At 48.7% G+C, this 22575-nt stretch overlaps 1 protein-coding gene across 1 annotated transcript in view; it reads right to left on the minus strand.

Moving 5' to 3' along the window:
• The window catches only part of LOC311136145 (protein sidekick-2-like), a gene marked incomplete at its 3' end in the record, with an annotated part of 226685 nt that overhangs the window by 170569 nt on the left and 33541 nt on the right, over positions 1-22575 (minus strand). The window contains exon 2 of the mRNA XM_084170234.1: positions 17775-17881. Within this exon, the coding sequence (XP_084026360.1) occupies positions 17775-17881 (107 nt within the window). The remainder of the gene's footprint in view (positions 1-17774; positions 17882-22575) is intronic.

A 22575-nucleotide genomic window follows, 5' to 3' on the forward strand; every position in this document is an offset into this window, starting at 1 on the left:
TAAGCGTTTAGTTAGTCGTTAGCAGAATATTCTCTCCCAAACTTGATCCTTTGTTTCCTTAGTGCTTTCACATCTGTTTTCTGGTGACTGAGGTGTTATATTAAGCTGGTTTGTTTCCTTAGTGTTGACACCATCTGGTTGGGGACTGAGATGTTATTATTGAGCTGGTTTGACACAGCCTGTGAGTGATTGTCACATAATGAGGCAGTGGGACTTTAGATGTAGTGACTCACTGAGGGAACGCGGAGAGAACACGGTATTGACTCAGATCTGTCACAACACCACTAACAAATATATTTTAATGCGCTGAATATATGTGGCTATTCATGTACCTAGAGAGCCAGTATGATGGTCCACGCTCAGAGAACTAGGGCAGGTGGAACAAAACATCGGTACATCATTTGAAGATAGCCAAGCCAAACAAACTGACTTCTTAGTCCAGCAACTCCAACAATATATTTTAAGTCAAAAACCCACACAGACAAAATGTAATAAAAAATACTTCAAACAAATAAAATAGATACACTGAGTGTACAAAACATTATGAACACCTGCTCTTTCCATGACATAGACTGACCAGTTGAATCCAGGTGAAGGCTATGATCCCTTATTGATGTCACAACTCAATATTAGCAAGGTATTCTTAATGTTTTGTACACAATGTTTTGTAGATTATGTACAGGAGCCCTCAGCGTAGGCTGCTTCACGGCGCTATGGCAACCAAAGAACTGATATACTGTGACTGCCATATTCATATTACTTACTGTATATGTCACATTATAATACAGTCTTCCTTTCTTTCTCAAACATTCCTTATTTAACATAATCATATTTGTTTTGGTGCATTTTAAAGTCAAACATTGCATCGGCAATAAATACATTTTAGGAGAAGATGCAGTAAAAACTGTTCAACGTAGCTTTGCTACCTCCAAGCTGAACTTAACAGTGTCGTCAACTAACATTGGGTGCGTTTTACACAGGCAGCCCAATTATGATCTTTCCCCAATTATTGGCAAGAGAGCTGATCTGATTGGTCAAAAGACCAATTAGTGAAGAAAAAAAATAATAATGTGGCTGCCTGTGTAAACGCAGTCATTGTCACTTCAGAATAAAGGATTGCTGAAGAATTAGCTTCACTTTCTCTTCAGTGTCCACAAGGTTGTTCCAATGAGACTATACGCTTGAGCAGTGGCTGTCACTGATACTATAGGCCTAGTTGTGCTACAAGCCATGAAAGACAGGGAGTTGGGGACTCGAAAAGGTAACTTTCCATCAGTTTCCCCACCAAGGAAAGGTGAAAAACATAAAAATAGATCCTTGCTAACCCCATGTGAATAATACATAATACGGTCAATTAAGTTACTACACAATTTAGAAATAATACCATATTTGAGACATGCAAAAGCCTTAAGACTTTGAAAAGATGTAATAGATCCTGAATGTAGTGGTGGATGGTGGCCAGCTCTCAGTTTTTTCTTTAAGAGAATACATCTGTAATCTGTCTTTAATGTACTGCCGTGCCGCATAAGAACCAAATGGAAATCTGGGAAGTGTTCTAAATCCATCGAATTTGATGTTGCTGTTTGGCCAATGTACTGTTATCATTGTTCCTAATTGGCAATGCCTCTCCTCTCTGTGTTTTCAGAGTGGTGTGTCTCTGCAATCCTAATTGACAGGGCTCAATATGATGCCTGAAGTCTAACCTCTCCCTCTCTCCCTTTCCCCCTCTCTCCTCCCGCTTTCCAACCTCTCTCTCCTTCTCTCTTTTCTTTCTTTCTTTCTTTCTTTCTTTCTTTCTATCTTTCTTTCTTTCTTTCTTTCTTTCTTTCTTTCTTTCTTTCTTTCTTTCTTTCTTTCTTTCTTTCTTTCTTTCTTTCTTTCTTTCTTTCTTTCTTTCTTTCTTTCTTTTTTTCTCTCCCCTCCCTCTCTCACTCTCCCTCTCTCTCTCTCTCTCTCTCTCTCTCTCTCTCCTTCCACTGTAGGTGTATTCCCCACCTACTCTTTTTCACATTCAACACACCACATGCTGCTAATGGAGAAGAAAAGGGAGGGGAGAGGGGATTGGTAAGAGAGACAGATGGAGGGAAAGAGAGATGAAGTGAAGGATGGAGGAAAAAAGAAAGAGAGACAGAGAGATACAAAGAGAGAGAGAGAGAGAGAGAGAGAGAGAGAGAGAGAGAGAGAGAGAGAGAGAGAGAGAGAGAGAGAGAGAGAGAGAGAGAGAGAGAGAGAGAGAGAGAAGAGAGAGAGAGAGAGAGAGAGAGAGAGAGAGAGAGAGAGAGAGAGAGAGAGAGAGAGAGAGAGAGAGAGAAGCGAGAGAGAGAGAGGAGGAGGACAGAGGTGAGGTATGGTGTGTGCACCTGCCAGGGACTATACCAGCAAGGAGAACAAGGGAGTACTAGGGAGGGAGTATTAGGGAGTACTAGAGAGGAGAGTACTAGGGAACACTAGGAGGAGAAAACTAGGGAGTAGAACACTAGTGAGGAGAGTACTAGGGAGTACTAGGGAGGGGAGTACAAGGAAGGAGAGTACTAGGAAGTACTAGGGAGGGGGAGTACTAGGGAGGGGAGTACTAGGGAGTACTAGGAAGGAGAGTACTAGGGAGGAGAGTACTAGGGAGTACTAGGGAGGGAGTATTAGGGAGTACTAGGGAGGAGAAAACTAGGGAGGAAAACACTAGGGCAGGAGAGTACTAGGAGTACTAGGGAGGGGAGTACTAGGGAGGAGATTACTAGGGAATACTAGGGAGGGTAGTACTAGGGAGGGGAGTACTAGGGAATATATTACTAGGGAATACTAGGGAGGGTAGTACCAGGTAGAAAAGTACTAGGGAGTATTAGGGAGGGGAGTACTAGGGAGTACCAGAGAGGAGAGTACTAGTGAGTACTAGGGAGGGGAGTACTAGGGATAACTAGGGAGGGGAGTACTAGGGATGGGACTACCAGAAGGAGAGTACTAGAAAGGAGTACTAGGGAGGGGATTACTTGAAGGGGAGTACTAGGAAGGGGAGTTATATAATGGGAGTACTAGAAGGGGAGTACTAGGTAGGGGAATACTAGGGAGGAGAGTACTAGGGAGGAGAGTGCTAGGGAGGAGAGTACTAGGGAGTACTAGGGATAAGAGTACTAGAAGGGGAGTACTAGGGAGAGGAGACTAGGGATGAGATTACTAGGGATTACTAAGGAGGGAAGTAGTAAGGAGGAGAGTACTAGGGAGTACTAGGGAAGAGGGTAATAGGGAGGAGAGTACTAGAGAGTACTAAGGAGGAGAAAACTAGGGAGGAGAACACTAGGGAGGAGAGTACTAGGGAGTACTAGGGAGGGGAGTACTAGAAGGGGAGTACTAAGGAGGGGAGTACTAGGGAGTACTAGGGAGGAGCGTACTAGGGAGTGGAGTACTAGGGAGTTCTAGGGAGGGCAGTACTAGGGAGGAGAGTACTAGGGAGTACTAGGGAGGGGAGAACTAGGGAGGGGAAGACAACAGGGGAGTACTAGGGAGGGGAGTACTAGAGAGGGGAGTACTAGGGAAGGGAGTACTAGGGAGGAGAGTACTAGGGATAACTAGAGAGGGGAGTACTAGAAGGGTAGTACTAGGGAGGGGAGTACTAGTGAGGAGAGTACTAGGGATAACTAGAGAGGGGAGTACTAGAAGGGTAGTACTAGGGAGGGGAGTACTAGAAGGGTAGTACTAGGGAGGGGATTACTAGGGAGGAGAGTACTAGGGAGGGGAGTACTAGAAGGGGACTACTAGGGAGGGGAGTACTAGAGAGGGGAGTACAATAAGGGGAGTACTAGTGAGGGGAGTACAAGGGAGGTGAGTACTAGTGATAACTAGGGAGGGGAGTACTTGGGAGGGGAGTACCAGGGAGTAAAGTACTAGAAGTAGAGTACTAGGGAGAACTGGGGAGGGAAATACTAGAAGGGGAGTACTAGGGAGGGGAGTACTAGGGAAGAGAGTAATGTGGAGTAATAGGGAGGAGAGTACTAGGGAGAAGAGTACTAGGTAGAAATAGCGAGGGGAGTACTAGAAGGGGAGTACTAGAAGTGGAGAGTAATAGGGAGTACTAGGGAGGGGAGTACTAGGGGGGATATTAGTGAGTACTAGGGAGGAGAGTACTAGGGAGTACTAGGGAGTTGAGTACTAGAAGGGGATTACTAGGGAGAGGAGTAATAGGGAGGAGAGTACTAGGGTGTACTAGGGAGGAGAGTACTAGGGATACCTAGGGAGGGGAGTACTAGGTTGGGGAGTACTAGGGAGGAAAGTACTAGGGAATACTAGGGAGGAGAGTACCAGGGAGAAAATTACTAGGGACTACTAGGGAGGGGAGTACTGGGGAGTTATAGGGAGGAGAGAACTATGGAGGTGAGTACTCGGGAGGAGAGTGCTAGGTAGTACTAGGGAGGAGAGTACTAGGGAAGGAAGTACTAGGGAGGGGAGTACTAGGGAGGGGAGTACTAGAAGGGGAGTTCTAGGGAGGGGAGTACTAGGGAGGAGAGTACTAGGGTGTACTAGGGAGAAGAGTACTAGGGATAACTAGGGAGGGTAGTACCAGGGAAAAAAGTACTAGGGAGTACTAGGGAGGGGAGAACTAGGGAGTACTAGGGAGGAGCGTACTAGGGAGGGGTGTACTAGGAAGGAGAGTACTAGGGAGTTCATAAGAGGGGATTAGTAGGAAGGAGAGTACTAGGGAGTACGAGGGAGGGGAGCACTAGGGTGGGGAGTACCATTGAGTACTAGGGAGGGGAGTACCAGAAGGGCAGTACTAGGGAGGGGAGTACTAGAAGGGAAGTATTATTGAGGGGAGAACTAGAAGGGGAGTACTAGGGAGGGGAGTACTAGAAGGGGACTACTAGGGAGGGATGAACTAGAAGGGGAGTACTAGGGAGGGGAGTACTAGAAGGGGACTACTAGGGAGGGGAGTACTAGGGAGGGGAGTACTAGGGAGGAGTGACTAGGGAGTACTAGGGAGGGGAGAACTAGGGAGTACTAGGGAGGAGCGTACTAGGGAGGGGTGTACTAGGAAGGAGAGTACTAGGGAGTTCATAAGAGGGGATTAGTAGGAAGGAGAGTACTAGGGAGTACGAGGGAGGGGAGCACTAGGGTGGGGAGTACCATTGAGTACTAGGGAGGGGAGTACCAGAAGGGCAGTACTAGGGAGGGGAGTACTAGAAGGGAAGTATTATTGAGGGGAGAACTAGAAGGGGAGTACTAGGGAGGGGAGTACTAGAAGGGGACTACTAGGGAGGGATGAACTAGAAGGGGAGTACTAGGGAGGGGAGTACTAGAAGGGGACTACTAGGGAGGGGAGTACTAGGGAGGGGAGTACTAGGGAGGAGTGACTAGGGAGTACAAGGGAGGCGAGTGCTAGGGATAACTAGGGAGGGGAGTACAGGATGCAAATTTCTGTTTGAAAAAGTTAGCCTTTGCTTTCCTAACTGCTTGTTTATATTGGTTCCTGACTTCCCTGAAAAGTTGCATATCGCGGGGGCTATTTGATGCTAATGCAGTACGCACACAGGATGTTTTTGTGCTGGTCAAGGGAAGTCAAGTCTGAGGAGAACCAGGGGCTATATCTGTTCTTAGTTCTGTATTTTTTTAATGGGGCATGTTTATTTAAGATTGAGAGGAAATTACTTTTAAAGAACAACATCCTCTACTGACGGAATGAGATCTATATCCATCCAGGATACCTGGGCCAGGTCAATTAGGAAGGCCTGCTCGCTAAAGTGTTTTAGGGAGTGTTTGACAGTGATGAGGGGTGGTCGTTTGACCGCGGACCCGTTACGGACGCAGGCAATAAGGCAGTGATCACTGAGATCCTGGTTGAAGACAGCGGAGGTGTATTTAGAGGGTAAGTTAGTCAGGATGATATCTATGAGGGTACCCATGTTTACGGATTTAGGGTTGTACCTGGTAGGTTCGTTGATAACTTGTGTGAGATTGAGGGCATCTAGTTTGGATTGTAGGATGGCCGGGGTGTTAAGCATATCCCAATTTAGGTCACCAAGCAGTACGAACTCTGAGGATAAATGGGGGGCAATCAATTCACATATGGTGTCCAGGGCACAGCTGGGGGCTGAGGGGGGTCTGTAGCAAGTGGCAACAGTGAGAGACTTATTTCTGGAAAGGTGGATTTTTAGAAGTAGAAGCTCAAACTGTTTGGGCACAGACCTGGATAGTATGATAGAGCTCTGCAGGCTATCTCTACAGTAGATTGCAACTCCACCCCCTTAGGCAGTTCTATCTAGATGGAAAATGCTGTAGTTGGGGACGGAAATTTCAGAATTTTTGGTGGCCTTCCTTAGCCAGGATTCAGACACTGCTAGAACATCAGGGTTGGCGGAGTTTGCTAACACAGTGAATAACTCAAACTTAGGAAGTAGACTTCTGATGTTAACGTGCAGAAAACCAAGGCTTTTACGGTTACAGAAGTCAACAAATGTTAGCTCCTGGGGAGTAGGAGTGATACTGGGGGCTGCAGGGCCTGGGTTAGCCTCTACATCACCAGAGGAACAGAGGGGGAATAGAAAAGGGATATGGCTAAAGGCTTTAAGAACTGGTCTTCTAGTGCGTTGGGTACAGAGAATAATGGGGGCAGATTTCCGGGCGTTGTAGAAAAGATTCAGGGCATTATGTACAGACAAGGATATGGAAGGATGGAGTACAGTGGAGGTAAACCTAAGCGTTGGGTAACAATGAAAGAGATAGCATCACTGGAGGCACCGATTGAGCCGGTCTCGGCGTGTATGGGGGGTGGAACAAAGGAACTATTTGAGGCAGTTTGAGAGGGACTTGGGGTTCTACAGTGAGATTGTATAATAAGAACTAACTGGAACAGCAATAGGCAAGGCATATTGACATGGGAGAGAGGCATAAAGCAATCACAGGTGTTATTAGAGAGAGCTAAGACAACAACTGGTAGTTGCGATAAAGTTTGGGCTAAGGCTAAACAGAATAAACAGGACAGGGTACTGTGTAAAGGAACAGTCCAGCAGGCATCAGCTGTGCAGCTGAGTGATCATAAGGTCCAGTGAACAGCAATATGTGAATCCGAGAGCAGTTCAAATTGGTGCTTCAGCACAGCGAGCAGGAAACATGGTTGTAGTTTGCGTGTGCTAGTGGGCCGGGGCTAGCAGATGGATCTTCGTGGTCGTCGCAACGGGAAGCCTGTTGAAACCACAGACAATTACGTCGGCAGACCAGTCGTGATGGATCGGCAGGGCTCCGTGTCGACTCTAGGAGGTCCCGTCCGGTTGACAAAGAGGGAGATAGCCGGGAGATGTGCTTGACTCAAGGCTAGCTCAAGGCTGATTAGCCAACAACAACATTGATTTGGTTGCAGCTAGCTAGTTGCAATTATCCAGAGTTAAAGGTCCAGTGATTCAGTGATTCCGGCAGAAAATCAGACAACTCACTGTGCAGACAGTGCAAACTGGCCGATAATAGTCCAGGCTAGAACTGGCTGGTAGGAAGTGCAGGCCACGGACAAAGGAGAAAATGCAGCTAACGGTGGCTAATAGCAAGTAGCTAGTTAGCTGGTTAGCTGGCTACTCCCGTCTGGTAGACAGAGAGGTAGATAGCCGGGGCTAGCTCAAGGCTCAAGGCTAAGTATGGAGGGGAGTACTAGGGAGTGGAGTACTAGGGAGGAGAGTACTAAGTAGAACTGGGGAGGGGAATACTAGAAGGGAAGTACTAGGGAGGGGAGTACTAGAAGGGGAGTACTAGGGAGTAAAGTACTAGAAGGAGAGTACTAGAGAGTACTGGGGAGGGGAATACTAGAAGGGGAGTACTAGGGAGGGGAGAAATAGGGAGGAAAGTAATAGGGAGTACTAGGGAGGGGAGTACTAGGGAGGAGAGTACTAGGGAGTACTAGGGAGGCAAATACTAGGGATAACTAGGGAGGGGAGTACTAGGGAGGGGAGTACTAGGGAGTAAAGTACTAGAAGTAGCATACTAGGGAGTACTGGGGAGGGGAATACTAGAAATGGAGTACTAGGGAGGGGCGTACTAGGGAAGAGAGTCATATGAAGTACTAGGGAGGAGAGTACTAAGGAGAAGATTACTACAGATAACTATGGAGGGGAGTACTAGAAGGGTAGTCCTAGGGAGGGGAGTACTAGGGAGGAGAGTAATAGGGATAACTGGAACACAATACACCAACATGACTGGAGCACTACCCCCACATTACTTGAGCACAATACCCCCACATGACTGGAGCATAATACCCAACATGACTGGAGCACAATACTCCAACATGACTGAAGCACAATACCCAAACATAACTGGAGCACTACCCCCACATGACTGGAGCTAGTACTCCCCTCCCTAGTTATCCCTATTACTCTCCTCCCTAGTACTAGGGAGGAGAGTACTAAGGAGAAGAGTACTACGGATAACTATGGAGGGGAGTACTAGAAGGGTAGTCCTAGGGAGGGGAGTACTAGGGAGGAGAGTAATAGGGATAACTAGGGAGGGGAGTACTAGCGAGGGGAGTACTCGAAGGGGAGTACTAGAAGTGGAGTACTAGGGAGGGGAGTACTAGGGAGAAGAGTACTAGGTAGAACTAGGGAAGGGAGTACTAGAATGATAGTACTAGGGAGGGGAGTACTAGGGGGGAGAGTAATAGGGAGTACTAGGGAGGGGAGTACTAGAAGGGGAGTACTAGAAGGGGATTACTAGAGAGGGGAGTACTAGGGAGGATAGTACTAGGGATAACTAGGGAGGGGAGTACTAGAAGTGGAGTACTAGGGAGGGGAGTACTAGAAGGGGAGTACTAGGGAGGGGAGTACTAGGGAGTAAAGTACTACAAGGAAAGTAATATGGAGTTCCAGGGAGGGGAGAACTAGGGAGGGGAGTACTAAGGAGTACTAGGTAGGAGTGTACTAGGGATAACTAGGGAGGGGAGTACTAGAACGGGAGTACTATAAAGTGGAGTACTAGAAGGGGAGTAGTAGGGAGTACTAGGGAGGAGAGTACTAGGGAGTACTAAGGAGGGGAGTACTAGAACGGGAGTACTAGAAAGTGGAGTACTAGAAGGGGAGTAGTAGGGAGTACTAGAGAGGAGAGTTCTAGGGAGTACGGAGGGGAGTTCTAGAAGGGGAGAACTGGTGAGGGGAGTACGAGAAGGGAAGTACTGGGGAGGGGAGTACTAGGGAGGGGCGTACTAGGAAGGGGACTACTAGAAGGGGAGTACTAGGGAGGGGAGCACTAGGGAGGGGAGTACTAGAAGGGGAGTACTTTGGAGGGGAGTACTAAGGAGGGGAGTACTAGGAAGGGGGTACTAAGGAGGGGAGTACAAAGGAGGGGAGTACTAGAAGGGGAGTATTAGGAAGGGGAGTATTAGAAGGGGAGTACTAGGGAGGAGAGTACTAGAAGGGGAGTACTAGAAATGGAGTACTAGGGAGGGGATTACTAGGGAGGTGAATACTAGGGAGTACTAGGGAGGAGAGTACAAGGGAGTAGTCGGGAGGGGTGTACTAGAAGGGGAGTACTAGGAAGGGGAGTACTAGAAGTGGAGTACTAGAAGGGGAGTACTAGAAGTGGAGAACTAGAAGGGGAGTACTAGATGGGGAGTACTAGGGAGTACTATGGAGGGGAGTACTAGAAGGGGTCTACTAGGGAGGAGAGTACTAGGGAGTGGAGTACTAGGAAGGATAATAATATGGAGTACTAGGGAGGAGTTTACTAGGGAGCGGAATACTAGGGAGTACTAGGGAGGAGAGTACTAGGGAGTAGTAAGGAGGGGAGTATTAGAAGGGGAGTACTAGGGAGGGGAGTACTAGAAGGGGAGTATTAGGGAGGGGAGTACTAGGGTGTACTAGGGAGGAAAGTACTAAGGATAACTAGGGAGCGTAGTACTAGGGAGGGGAGTACTAGGGAATACTAGGGAGGGGAGTACCAGGGAGTAGTAGGGAGGGGAGTACTAGAAGGGGAGTACTAGGGAGGGGAGAACTAAGGAGGGGAATACTAAGGAGGGGTGTACTAGAAGGGGAGTACTAGGAAGGGGAGTACTAGTAGTGGAGTACTAGAAGGGGAGTACTAGATGGGGAGTACTAGGGAGTACTAGGGAGGGGAGTACTAGAAGGGGACTACTAGGGAGGGGAGTATTAGGGAGGGGAGTACTAGGAAGGAGAGCAATATGGAGTACTAGGGAGGAGTTTACTAGGGAGTGGAAAAATAGGGAGCACTAGGGAGGAGAGTACTAGGGAGTAGTAGGGAGGGGAGTATTAGAAGGGGAGTACTAGGGAGGGGAGTACTAGAAGGGGAGTATTAGGGAGGGGAGTACTAGGGAGGAGAGTACTAGGGTGTACTAGGGAGGAGAGTACTAGGGATAACTAGGGAGCGTAGTACTAGGGAGGGGAGTACTAGGGAATACTAGGGAGGGGAGTACCAGGGAGAAAATTACTAGGGAGTACTAGGGAGGGGAGTACTAGGGAGGGGAGTAGTAGGGATAACTATGGAGGGGAATAATAGGGAGGGGATTACTAGACGGGGAGTATTAAAAGGGGAGTACTAATAATATAATAATAATATGCCATTTAGCAGACACTTTTATCCAAAGCGACTTACAGTCATGTGTGCATACAATTTTACATATGGGTGGTCCCAGGGATCGAACCAACTACCCTGGCGTTACAAGCGCCATGCTCAACCAATTGCGCTACAGAGGACTACAAGAAGGGGAGTACTAGGGAGGGGAATACTAGAGAGGGGAGGACTAGAAGGAGAGTACTATGGAGCACTAGGGAGGGGAGTACTAGGGAGCACTGGGGAGGGGAGTACTAGGGAGCACTGGGGAGGGGAATACTAGAAGGGGAGAACTAGGGAGGGGAAAACTAGGGAGGAGAGTAATAGGGAGTACTAGGGGGAGTACTGTAAGAAGAGTACTAGGGAGGGGAGTACTAAAATTGGAGTACTAGGGAGTACTAGAGAGGAGAGTACTGGGAAGTACTAGGGAGGGGAGTTCTAGAAGGGGGTACTAGGGAGGGGAGTGCTAAGGAGGGGAGTACTAAGGAGGAGAGTACTAAAAGGGGACTACTAGAAGGGGAGTACTAGGAAGGGGAGTACAAGATGGGGAGTACTAGGGATTACTAGGGAGGGGAGTACTAGGGAGGGGAGTACTAGGGAGGGGAGTACTAGGGAGGAGAGTACTAAGGAGGGGAGTACTAGGGAGTACTAGAGAGGAGAGTACTGGGAAGTACTAGGGAGGGGAGTTCTAGAAGGGGAGTACTAAGGAGGAGAGTACTAAAAGGGGACTACTAGAAGGGGAGTACTAGGAAGGGAGTAATAGATGGGGAATACTAGGGATTACTAAGAAGGGGAGTACTACGGAGGGGAGTAATAGGGAGTGGAGTGTTAAGGAGGGGAGTACTAAAAGGGGACTACTAGAAGGGGAGTACTAGGAAGGGGAGTACTAGATGGGGAGTACTAGGGATTACTAGGGAGGGTACTAGGGAGGGGAGTACTAGGGAGGGGAGTACTAAGGAGGGGAGTACTAAAGAGGGGAGTACTAGAAGGGGAGTACTAGGAAGGGGAGTACTAGATGGGGAGTACTAGGGATTACTAAGGAGGGGAGTACAAGGGAGGGGTGTACTAGGGAAGGGAGTGCTAAGGAGGGGAGTACTAAGGAGGGGAGTACTGGAAGGGGAGTACTAGGGAGGGGAGTACTAGGGAGGGGAGTACTAGAAGGGGAGGACTAGGGAGGTGAGTACTAGAAGGGGAGTACTAGAAGGGGAGTACTAGGGAGGAAATTACTAGGGAGGAGAGTACTAGGGAGGGGAGTACTAGAAGGGGAGTACTAGAAGGGGAGTGCTAAGGAGGGGAGTACTAGGGAGTCGAGTACTAGGGAGGAGAGTACTAGAAGGGGTGTTCTAGGGAGGGAAGTACTAGGGAGGGGAGTACTAGGGAGGAGAGTACTAGGGAGTACTAGGGTAGGGGACTACTGGAAGGGGAGTACTAGGGAGGGGACTACTAGAACTTCAACCTGGGTTTATAGATACATTAATAACTAACTGGTTCAGTCGGAGATGAACAGATGTTGTTGTCAGTGAAGGGAATAAAATAAGTGGCAGTCATATTATAAAACAACAGCACAACACAATCATTCTAATGAGAGGGTTGAGTGGAACAGCTGTCCGGGGGACAAAGGCTCAGTAAATGACATGCAGGTAGATATTTTATCCCCTGATGCAGCTGGCCCACTCTCCCACTGCTCCAGCAAATTGAACCTGTCTGGATACACTGTCACACTCTTTACTAGACAGGCAGTGTATCTTCAGGATACTCACATACTGTCAGGTTTTGGCCATGACTGTTCGGGTTTTGGTCACTTGATGTCCCCATTGCACCTTTTTTGTACCTTTTGTTTTTTCTTGATCTAATTATTGTTTGCACCTGTAGGTCATTCCCTTGTTAGTATTTAAACCCTGTGTGTTCCTCAGTTCCTTGCTCAGTGTTTGTAAGTTAGCACCCAGCCCCAGCCCCAGCCCAAGCCTTGTGTTATATGGATATTTCTCTGGTGGGATTTTTACCACTTTGTGGAGTTTCCTTGTTTTTTTGGAGGTTTTCCTCTTTGTGCCTCTTGGCTTTATTTTTGGACATTGTGGATTTAGTTTCTTTGCCTGAGGATTTTGTTCTTTATTAAACCACCATCTCTAGTACTGCTGTGTCTGCCTCATCTTCTGGGTTCTGACAATTATTAGTGACTGTTTCTCGCACCGGGACGTGATAGAAACACTGAGCCATTATTATGAACCCAGAGGCAGCCAGTACCCAGGATTTTTGTTCCATGCTGTCCCACCATGAGGGGACTGTCCAACGCCACGAAGCTGCTCTGGTTCAGCAAGAGGCCTTAATGGCTAGACATTCTCAACTTCTGTCAGAGATGCTGACGTCCATAAAGCAGATTTCGGATCGACTTTCCCCGGCAACCGCTTCTGCTCCAGTTCATCCGATTCAAGGGCCCCTGGCAGTTAATCCCCTGGCGGAACCTCGTCTGCCGCCTCCCCAACGGTTCTCAGGGGATCCAAGTGTTTGTAAGGGGTTTTTCACCCAATGTTCTCTCTCCTTTGAGCTGCAACCATCGTCGTTTCCCACCGACCGGTCCAAGATAGCATATATCATCACCCTGCTGTCGGAAAAGGCTCTAGCCTGGGCTACTGCTGTGTGGGATGCCCAAAGTCCCTGCTGTGCCAGCTACTCTGCCTTTGCTGAAGAATTCAAGCGAGTGTTTCAAGGTCCTACCAACGGCCCTGACTCAGCCAAACAGCTCCTGACTCTCCGCCAAGGTCGGCGCAGCGTGACGGACTATGCCATCCAGTTCCGCACTGTGGCAGCAGCAAGTGGCTGGAACGACGAGGCGCTCACAGTGTGTTTTTTGAAGGGTCTTTCTGACACCATCCAAGATGAACTGGCCACTCGGGAACCACCGGACAACCTCGAGTCCCTTATCAAGTTGGCTTCACGCATAGACCAGCGTCTGAGAGAGAGAGAACAAAACCATAGACCGCTCACCCTAGTTCCTATCGGTTCCAACTCTGAGTCTCCACCTTTATCCTCGCTGGCTCCACCAGAACCCATGCAGGTTGGACGCATCTCCCAGGCTGAGAGAGACCGCCGGATGAGGGAGCGATGCTGTCTATATTGCGGCAAACCGGGCCATTTCCGCTCCACGTGTCCCGGGCTCCAGGGAAACGCACTCTCCCGTGCAGGCCTGGGAGGACTGTAACGGGAAACATAACCTCCTCCCATCCATCCAACTCCCGCCTGCTCATTCCTGTTACCCTTTCCTGGGACGACCACGAGGTTTCTCTTCAAGCCTTGGTAGACTCTGGAGCCGCAGGTAACTTCATGGATGGGATCTGGGCGAAGGAGAATGGCGTTCCTTCTGAACCTCTAAGTGACCCCATAAGGGTTACTACGTTGGATAGAAGTCCTTTGGGATCTGGACTTGTCACTCGTGCCACTACCCCCTTACGACTTTCAGTTTCCCAACACAAGGAAGTGATGAACTTTCATCTGATCGCCTGTTCCGAGTTTCCTCTCGTCCTTGGCTATCCCTGGCTTCACAGCCATAACCCTCACATCGACTGGTCTGTGGGCACTATCAAGCAGTGGGGTCCCACGTGCCAAGCCACTTGTATCTTCCCGAGTTCCCAGAGTTCTCCTTCCGAGTCTCTAGAATCCATCGACTTGTCCCGAGTTCCCGAGTGTTACCATGACCTCAAACTGGTATTTAGCAAACAGAGGGCCACCAAACTACCACCCCATAGACCTTACGATTGCACCATCGACCTGTTGCCGGGGACCTGCCCTCCCAGGGGTCGGATCTTTTCCCTTTCTCCACCCGAACGAGCTGCTATGGATACCTACATCAAGGACGCTCTGACAGCAGGCCTCATGCGTCCATCTACCTCGCCGGCGGGAGCAGGGTTTTTCTTTGTGGCCAAGAAAGACGGCGGATTACGACCTTGCATCGACTACCGGGGACTCAATGCCATAACTGTCCGTAACCGCTACCCGCTACCTCTTATGGCCACAGCCTTTGAGCTGCTCCAGGAAGCAGTTGTCTTCACTAAGCTTGACCTTCGGAACGCATACCATCTTGTGCGGATCAAACCCGGGGACGAGTGGAAGACCGCTTTCAACACGCCTACTGGTCACTACGAATACTCGGTGATGCCCTTCGGCCTGACCAACGCTCCGGCTGTGTTCCAAGCGCTCATAAACGATGTGCTTAGGGATATGCTTAACATCTTCGTGTTTGTGTACTTGGATGACATCCTCATCTTTTCGAGCTCCCTTCAAGAACACACTAAGCATGTCAGACAAGTGCTCAAACGCCTCCTAGACAGCCATTTGTACGTTAAGCCGGAGAAGTGTGAATTCCATTCCTCTCGAGTACAATTCCTGGGATTTATTGTGGAACCCGGACGAGTCCAGATGGACCCCAAGAAGGTAGAGGCGGTAGCGGATTGGCCCACCCCCAAGTCCGTTAAGGAAGTTCAACGTTTCCTGGGCTTCACCAACTTTTACCGCAAGTTCATCAAGAACTTCAGCTCGGTGGCAGCCCCTCTCTCGGCGGTAACCAAGGGTGGCAACACAAGGTTTCTGTGGGGGAGAGAAGCTGAGACGGCCTTCCAAGGACTCAAGCAGCGCATCCTCTCTGCTCCCATCCTGACACTACCAACGGCGGAGGAACCTTTTGTGGTGGAGGTAGACGCATCAGAGGTTGGGGTTGGAGCTGTCCTGTCTCAGAGGGGTGAAGACAAGAAGCTTCATCCTTGCGCCTTCTTCTCTCACCGGCTTACCCCGGCCGAGAGGAATTACGATGTGGGGGATCGTGAACTCCTAGCGGTTAAGATGGCATTGAAGGAATGGAGACACTGGCTCGAGGGGGCTTCTCAACCGTTTCAAGTGCTTACGGACCACAAGAATCTGGAGTATATCCAGCAGGCGAAGCGGTTGAACGCCAGACAAGCTCGATGGTCTCTTTTCTTCAGCCGATTTCAGTTTATCCTCACCTATAGACCCGGGTCGAAGAATCTCAAACCGGACGCCTTGTCACGAATCTACTCTCCTGCCATTCGAGAAGATACTGACATGACTGTCCTTCCGGCCGCTAAGATCGTGGCTCCGATCTCGTGGCAAGTGGAGGATACCGTGAAACAAGCTCAAGCCATCGAACCGGGCCCTGGTGGAGGTCCTGCTAATCGGTTGTTTGTTCCCAAGGCAGCAAGGTCCCAAGTCCTTCGGTGGGGGCACTCCTCTCGCCTCACCTGTCACCCGGGCATAGGCCGCACCTTGGAGTTCATCCAGCGTAAGTTCTGGTGGCCCACCATGAAGGAGGACGTTGCCACTTTCATCAAGGCCTGTTCCGTGTGCTGCCAGGGAAAATCTTCTCACCTTCGCCCTCAAGGACTCCTTCACCCTCTATCTATTCCCCACCGACCCTGGTCCCATATCTCATTGGACTTTATTACTGGCCATCCTCCGTCCCATGGTAATACTACGATCCTAGTCATCATCGACAGGTTTTCTAAGGCGGCCAGGTTTGTTCCTTTGACCAAATTACCTTCTGCCAAGGAAACAGCTGAGTTGGTGATTAACCATGTGTTCCGAGTCTTTGGGATCCCGCAAGATATGGTTTCCGACAGAGGTCCCCAGTTCGCCTCAAGGTTTTGGAAGGCCTTCTGCCAACTCATAGGGGCCACGGCCAGTTTATCTTCCGGGTACCATCCGGAGTCCAATGGCCAAACTGAGAGGATGAATCAGGAGCTGGAAACCACCCTCAGATGCATGGTTTCCAACAACCCGTCCACTTGGTCATCCTTCATTGTTTGGGCCGAGTACGCGCACAACACCTTGTGCTCCTCCTCCACTGGTATGTCCCCGCATGAGTGTCAGTTTGGCTATGCACCTCTATTGTTCCCGGACCAGGAGGCAGAAGTCAGAGTGCCTTCAGCCTCGAGGTTCATCAGACGCTGTCGGCTTACGTGGAAGAAGGCACGTCTTAATCTTCTGCGTTCCTCTCAGCAGTACCAACGACAAGCAAACAGAGGTCGCCGTCCCGGTCCTACCCTGTACCCCGGCCAGAGAGTATGGCTCTCAACTAAGAACCTACCGCTACGGGTGGAGTCTCGCAAGCTGTCCCAGAGGTTCATCGGTCCCTTTAAGATTGCCAGGAGAGTCAATCCCGTTACTTTTCGCCTGCACTTACCCAGATCCCTTAAGATCAATCCAACATTTCACATTTCTTTATTAAAACCTGTTGTTTTTTCTCCCCTTATTCCGGCAGGCAGACCTCCCCCTCCGCCCCGTGTCATCGGTGGCCAGTCGGCTTATACCGTCCACCGGATACTGGATTCCCGCCGGGTGCAGCGGTCCTGGCAGTATCTGGTGGACTGGGAAGGCTACGGTCCCGAGGAGCGCTCCTGGGTTCCTGCCAAGGACATACTGGACCCTGACCTCATTCGTCAGTTCAGGGCCCTCCACCCTGAGAAGGCTGGTAGGAACGTCAGGAGCCGTTCCTAGGAGGGGGATTCTGTCAGGTTTTGGCCATGACTGTTCGGGTTTTGGTCACTTGATGTCCCCATTGCACCTTTTTTGTACCTTTTGTTTTTTCTTGATCTAATTATTGTTTGCACCTGTAGGTCATTCCCTTGTTAGTATTTAAACCCTGTGTGTTCCTCAGTTCCTTGCTCAGTGTTTGTAAGTTAGCACCCAGCCCCAGCCCAAGCCTTGTGTTATATGGATATTTCTCTGGTGGGATTTTTACCACTTTGTGGAGTTTCCTTGTTTTTTTGGAGGTTTTCCTCTTTGTGCCTCTTGGCTTTATTTTTGGACATTGTGGATTTAGTTTCTTTGCCTGAGGATTTTGTTCTTTATTAAACCACCATCTCTAGTACTGCTGTGTCTGCCTCATCTTCTGGGTTCTGACAATTATTAGTGACTGTTTCTCGCACCGGGACGTGATACATACACTACCTGCAATCCAGTTGGTTTCACTTGCACACACACACACACGCACGTGTACACACACACACACTTGCACGCACACACACACAAACACATGCCAATTCAGGAATTTATTTGAATTTAAAATTCAGAAATCTCAAAACTTTTAAATAAATAGCTTCTACTTTTCAGTTTATTGAAAAGTCATTGATTATTGAATTGTTATTTTAGTTTACTTCCTGAATTGACCTATTATTCAAATTGAGCCCAACCCTGACACACACATACACACACACACACACACAGTCATAGTCACTTACATGCAACCTGTACTTCAGTCCTCCTCTGTAGTAAAGCTCCTACACGGTTTCTGACGATACATCGGTAGAGGCCAGCATGGGAACGGTCCAGGGAGGGAATCAGGTACCTGCAAAACACACACACATTACATACATTACAGTTTTTTACGATTGTTTACACACTAAAATTAAAATTTCCACACAATTAGCAAAATTGTACTCCAATGAGCAAAACACCTCCACAGATTTGCACAACATTACACACAATGTCCGCCTCACCCTTTTTGCAAAACATTACACACAGTGATTTGTAAAACTCTACACACATTTTCACACCTTAGACACAGATAAGGATCGTGAGGTTACTTCCTTGTAATTACAAAGCACCGGATTGCCAATTACCACACTAATGAACGAATTGGATAAACACATCTACCAGGTGTGGAAGCACACATGTGCTAATTTGAAAACGCAGCACTCAGGTGTGCTATAAAAGGCAGCAGGTGAGTTCACCTGTCTTCAACAAAAATGGAAGGAGTTAGAAGAAGAAGAGTGAGAATGAGAGGGGGAGCTCAAAGAGGAGATGAAGGCGGTAGAGGAAGAGGAGAAGGAGGTAGAGGAAGAGGCATAGGTAGAGGAGAAGAAGGTAGAGGAAGAGAAGGAGGTAGAGGAAGACACCTAGGTAGAGGAAGAGGTAGAGAAGGACTTGAAGAGTTGATAGAACCTGAACAAAGAAGACGAGGACCAAATTTGACTCGAGAAATCCGTGCAACACTTATTGACCATGTTATCAACCATGGACTGACACTGATGGAAGCTGGACAAAGAGTTCAACCAAATCTCAGCAGAAATACTGTTGCGTCAGTAATTCGGACACTTCATCGAGAAAACAGGTAAGCTAACCACACAGTATACATTGAAACTGAAGCTTGTATAATCAATATTGTTTACTGTGACATTTGACAGTAGGCTGCATATATATATATATATATATATATATATATATATATATATATATATACAGTGGGGGAAAAAAATATTTAGTCAGCCACCAATTGTGCAAGTTCTCCCACTTAAAAATATGAGAGAGGCCTGTAATTTTCATCATAGGTACACATCAACTATGACAGACAAATTGAGGAAAAAAAATCCAGAAAATCACATTGTAGGATTTTTTATGAATTTATTTGCAAATTATGGTGGAAAATAAGTATTTGGTCACCTACAAACAAGCAAGATTTCTGGCTCTCACAGACCTGTAACTAATTATTTAAGAGGCTCCTCTGTCCTCCACTCGTTACCTGTATTAATGGCACCTGTTTGAACTTGTTATCAGTATAAAAGACACCTGTCCACAACCTCAAACAGTCACACTCCAAACTCCACTATGGCCAAGACCAAAGAGCTGTCAAAGGACACCAGAAACAAAATTGTAGACCTGCACCAGGCTGGGAAGACTGAATCTGCAATAGGTAAGCAGCTTGGTTTGAAGAAATCAACTGTGGGAGCAATTATTAGGAAATGGAAGACATACAAGACCACTGATAATCTCCCTCGATCTGGGGCTCCACGCAAGATCTCACCCCGTGGGGTCAAAATGATCACAAGAACGGTGAGCAAAAATCCCAGAACCACACGGGGGACTAGTGAATGACCTGCAGAGAGCTGGGACCAAAGTAACAAAGCCTACCATCAGTAACACACTACGCCACCAGGGACTCAAATCCTGCAGTGCGAGACGTGTCCCCCTGCTTAAGCCAGTACATGTCCAGACCCGTCTGAAGTTTGCTAGAGTGCATTTGGATGATCCAGAAGAGGATTGGGAGAATGTCATATGGTCAGATGAAACCAAAATATAACTTTTTGGTAAAAACTCAACTCGTCGTGTTTGGAGGACAAAGAATGCTGAGTTGCATCCAAAGAACACCATACCTACTGTGAAGCATGGGGGTGGAAACATCATGCTTTGGGGCTGTTTTTCTGCAAAGGGACCAGGACGACTGATCCGTGTAAAGGAAAGAATGAATGGGGCCATGTATCGTGAGATTTTGAGTGAAAACCTCCTTCCATCAGCAAGGGCATTGAAGATGAAACGTGGCTGGATCTTTCAGCATGACAATGATCCCAAACACACCGCCCGGGCAACGAAGGAGTGGCTTCGTAAGAAGCATTTCAAGGTCCCGGAGTGGCCTAGCCAGTCTCCAGATCTCAACCCCATAGAAAATCTTTGGAGGGAGTTGAAAGTCCGTGTTGCCCAGCGACAGCCCCAAAACATCACTGCTCTAGAGGAGATCTGCATGGAGGAATGGGCCAAAATACCAGCAACAGTGTGTGAAAACCTTGTGAAGACTTACAGAAAACGTTTGACCTGTGTCATTGCCAACAAAGGGTATATAACAAAGTATTGAGAAACTTTTGTTATTGACCAAATACTTATTTTCCACCATAATTTGCAAAAAAATGCATTAAAAATCCTACAATGTGATTTTCTGGATTTTATTTTCTCATTTTGTCTGTCATAGTTGACATGTACCCATGATGAAAATAACAGGCCTCTCTCATCTTTTTGAGTGGGAGAACATGCACAATTGGTGGCTGACTAAATACTTTTTTCCCCCACTGTATATATATATATATATATATATATATATATTTATTTATTTTTATCTTATTTTGTTTTTACATAGGATTGAGGGTCGAGGACACCAAGGTGGAAGGGGCCCTATGTTTAGTCGTGCACAAGAGGCCGCCATTGTGAACATGGTTTTGGCCAATAATTGTATCAGGCTACGAGAACTCCAAGCCAATATCATCAATGATGACAATATTTTCAATAACATACAACGAGTCTCTCTGTCAACATTAGGTCGAATCCTAAAGAAAAATCAAATATACATGAAGCAACTGTATCGGGTACCATTTGACAGAAATTCAGAGAGAGTGAAACATCTGCGCAATGAGTATGTGGAGGTATGCATTGTTCATCTGACTATGGTGTGGTATCATGCACTGATCATAATGTTCTGTCACAAAAAAAATACTGTGCTATAGATATTGAATAGCATCCTATTTTCTTTAATGTGTTTCATATAGTCTTAAAAATGGATGCTGCTGAAATTCAACATGAATTTATATATGTGGATGAGGCTGGATTTAACCTTGCAAAAACAAGAAGAAGAGGGAGAAATGTAATTGGGCACAGGGCAATCACCAATGTGTGTCACGATCGTCTGACGAATGAGACCAAAGCGCAGCGCGTTGAGCGAACATGACTTTATTATATTAAAGTACTGAACACCAAAACAACAAACAATGACGATACGTGAAGTCCACAGTGACAAAGACTGATACGGAACAAAAACCCACAACACTAAGGTGAACACTGACAGTTTAAATATGGCTCCCAATCAGAGATAACGAGCCGACAGCTGACACACGTTACCTCTGATTGGGAGTCACTCAATACAAACAAGGAAACACAACCACATGACAACCCAACCAAACAAAACACAACGAAACGAACACACCCTGGCTCAACATACAAAGTCCCGGAGCCAGAGCGTGACAGTACCCCCCCCTAAAGGCGCGGACTGCGACCGCGCCTCAAAAACCCCAAACAGGGGAGGGCTGGGTGGGCATTACTCCTCGGAGGCGGCTCCGGCTCCGGGCTTGACCACCACCCTTCTTCAACCCCCCCGTAGCGCCCCCGGTCCGATCTGACCCAGCTGGTAGGATCTGGACTGACGACGCACACCCCTGGCTTGGCGCGTGAGGCAGGAACGGACCGGACCTGGCTGACGATACGCACCCTAGGCTTGATGCGTGGAACCGGAACGGGCCTCACCAGACTGACGACTCGCATCCCTGGCTTGGTGCGAGTAGTAGGAATGGGCTGGATCAGGCTGACGGCTCGCACCCTTGGCTTGGTGCGAGTAGCAGGGACGAGCTGAACCAGGCTGACGACTCGCACCCTTGGCTTGGTGCGAGTAGCAGGAACGGGCTGGACCAGGCTGACGACTCGCACCCTTGGCTTGGTGCGAGTAGCAGGAACGGGCTGGAACAGGCCGACGACTCGTACCCCTGGCTTGGTGCGAGTAGCAGGAACGGGCTGGGCCAGGCTGACGACTCGCACCCTTGGCTTGGTGCGAGTAGCAGGAACAGGCCGGGCTGGGCTGGCGACGCACACCGTAGGTTTTGTGCGTGGAGCAGGAACAGGCCGGGCTGGCGACGCACACCGTAGGCTTTGTGCGTTGAGCAGGAACAGGCCGGGTCGGGCTGGCGACGCGCACCGTAGACTTTGTGCGTTGAGCAGGAACAGGCCGGGTCGGGCTGGCGACGCGCACCGTAGACTTTGTGCGTTGAGCAGGAACAGGCCGGGCTGGGCTGGCGACGCACACCGTAGGCTTTGTGCGTGGAGCAGGAACAGGCCTCACCGGACTGTGGAGACGGATAGGAGACCTGGAATGCAGAGCGGCCACAACCCGTCCTGGCTGAATGCCTACCTTCACACACTCTGTGTGAGGCATCCGCACAGGACGTACAGGGCTGTGTACCCGTACCGACATGACAGCACGTGATACTGGAGCAGGATATCCGGGACCGCGGAGAGGCACAGGAGACCACGAGCGTTGAGCCGGCACACTCCGTCCTGGCTGCATACCCCCCTTCGCACGACACGTGCGGGGTGCTCGCACAGGACGTACAGGACTGTGCCGAACCACTCGTGGCACCGTACGCTGCTCCGCATACCGCGGAACCTGCCCCGTCCCATGCTGCCATGCCTGAGTACGGGAAGTTGGTTCCGCTCTCCATCCCGGCCTCG

The sequence above is a fragment of the Coregonus lavaretus genome, assembly GCF_964263955.1.
Source record: "Coregonus lavaretus genome assembly, chromosome: 1".
Lineage (NCBI taxonomy): Eukaryota > Metazoa > Chordata > Actinopteri > Salmoniformes > Salmonidae > Coregonus > Coregonus lavaretus.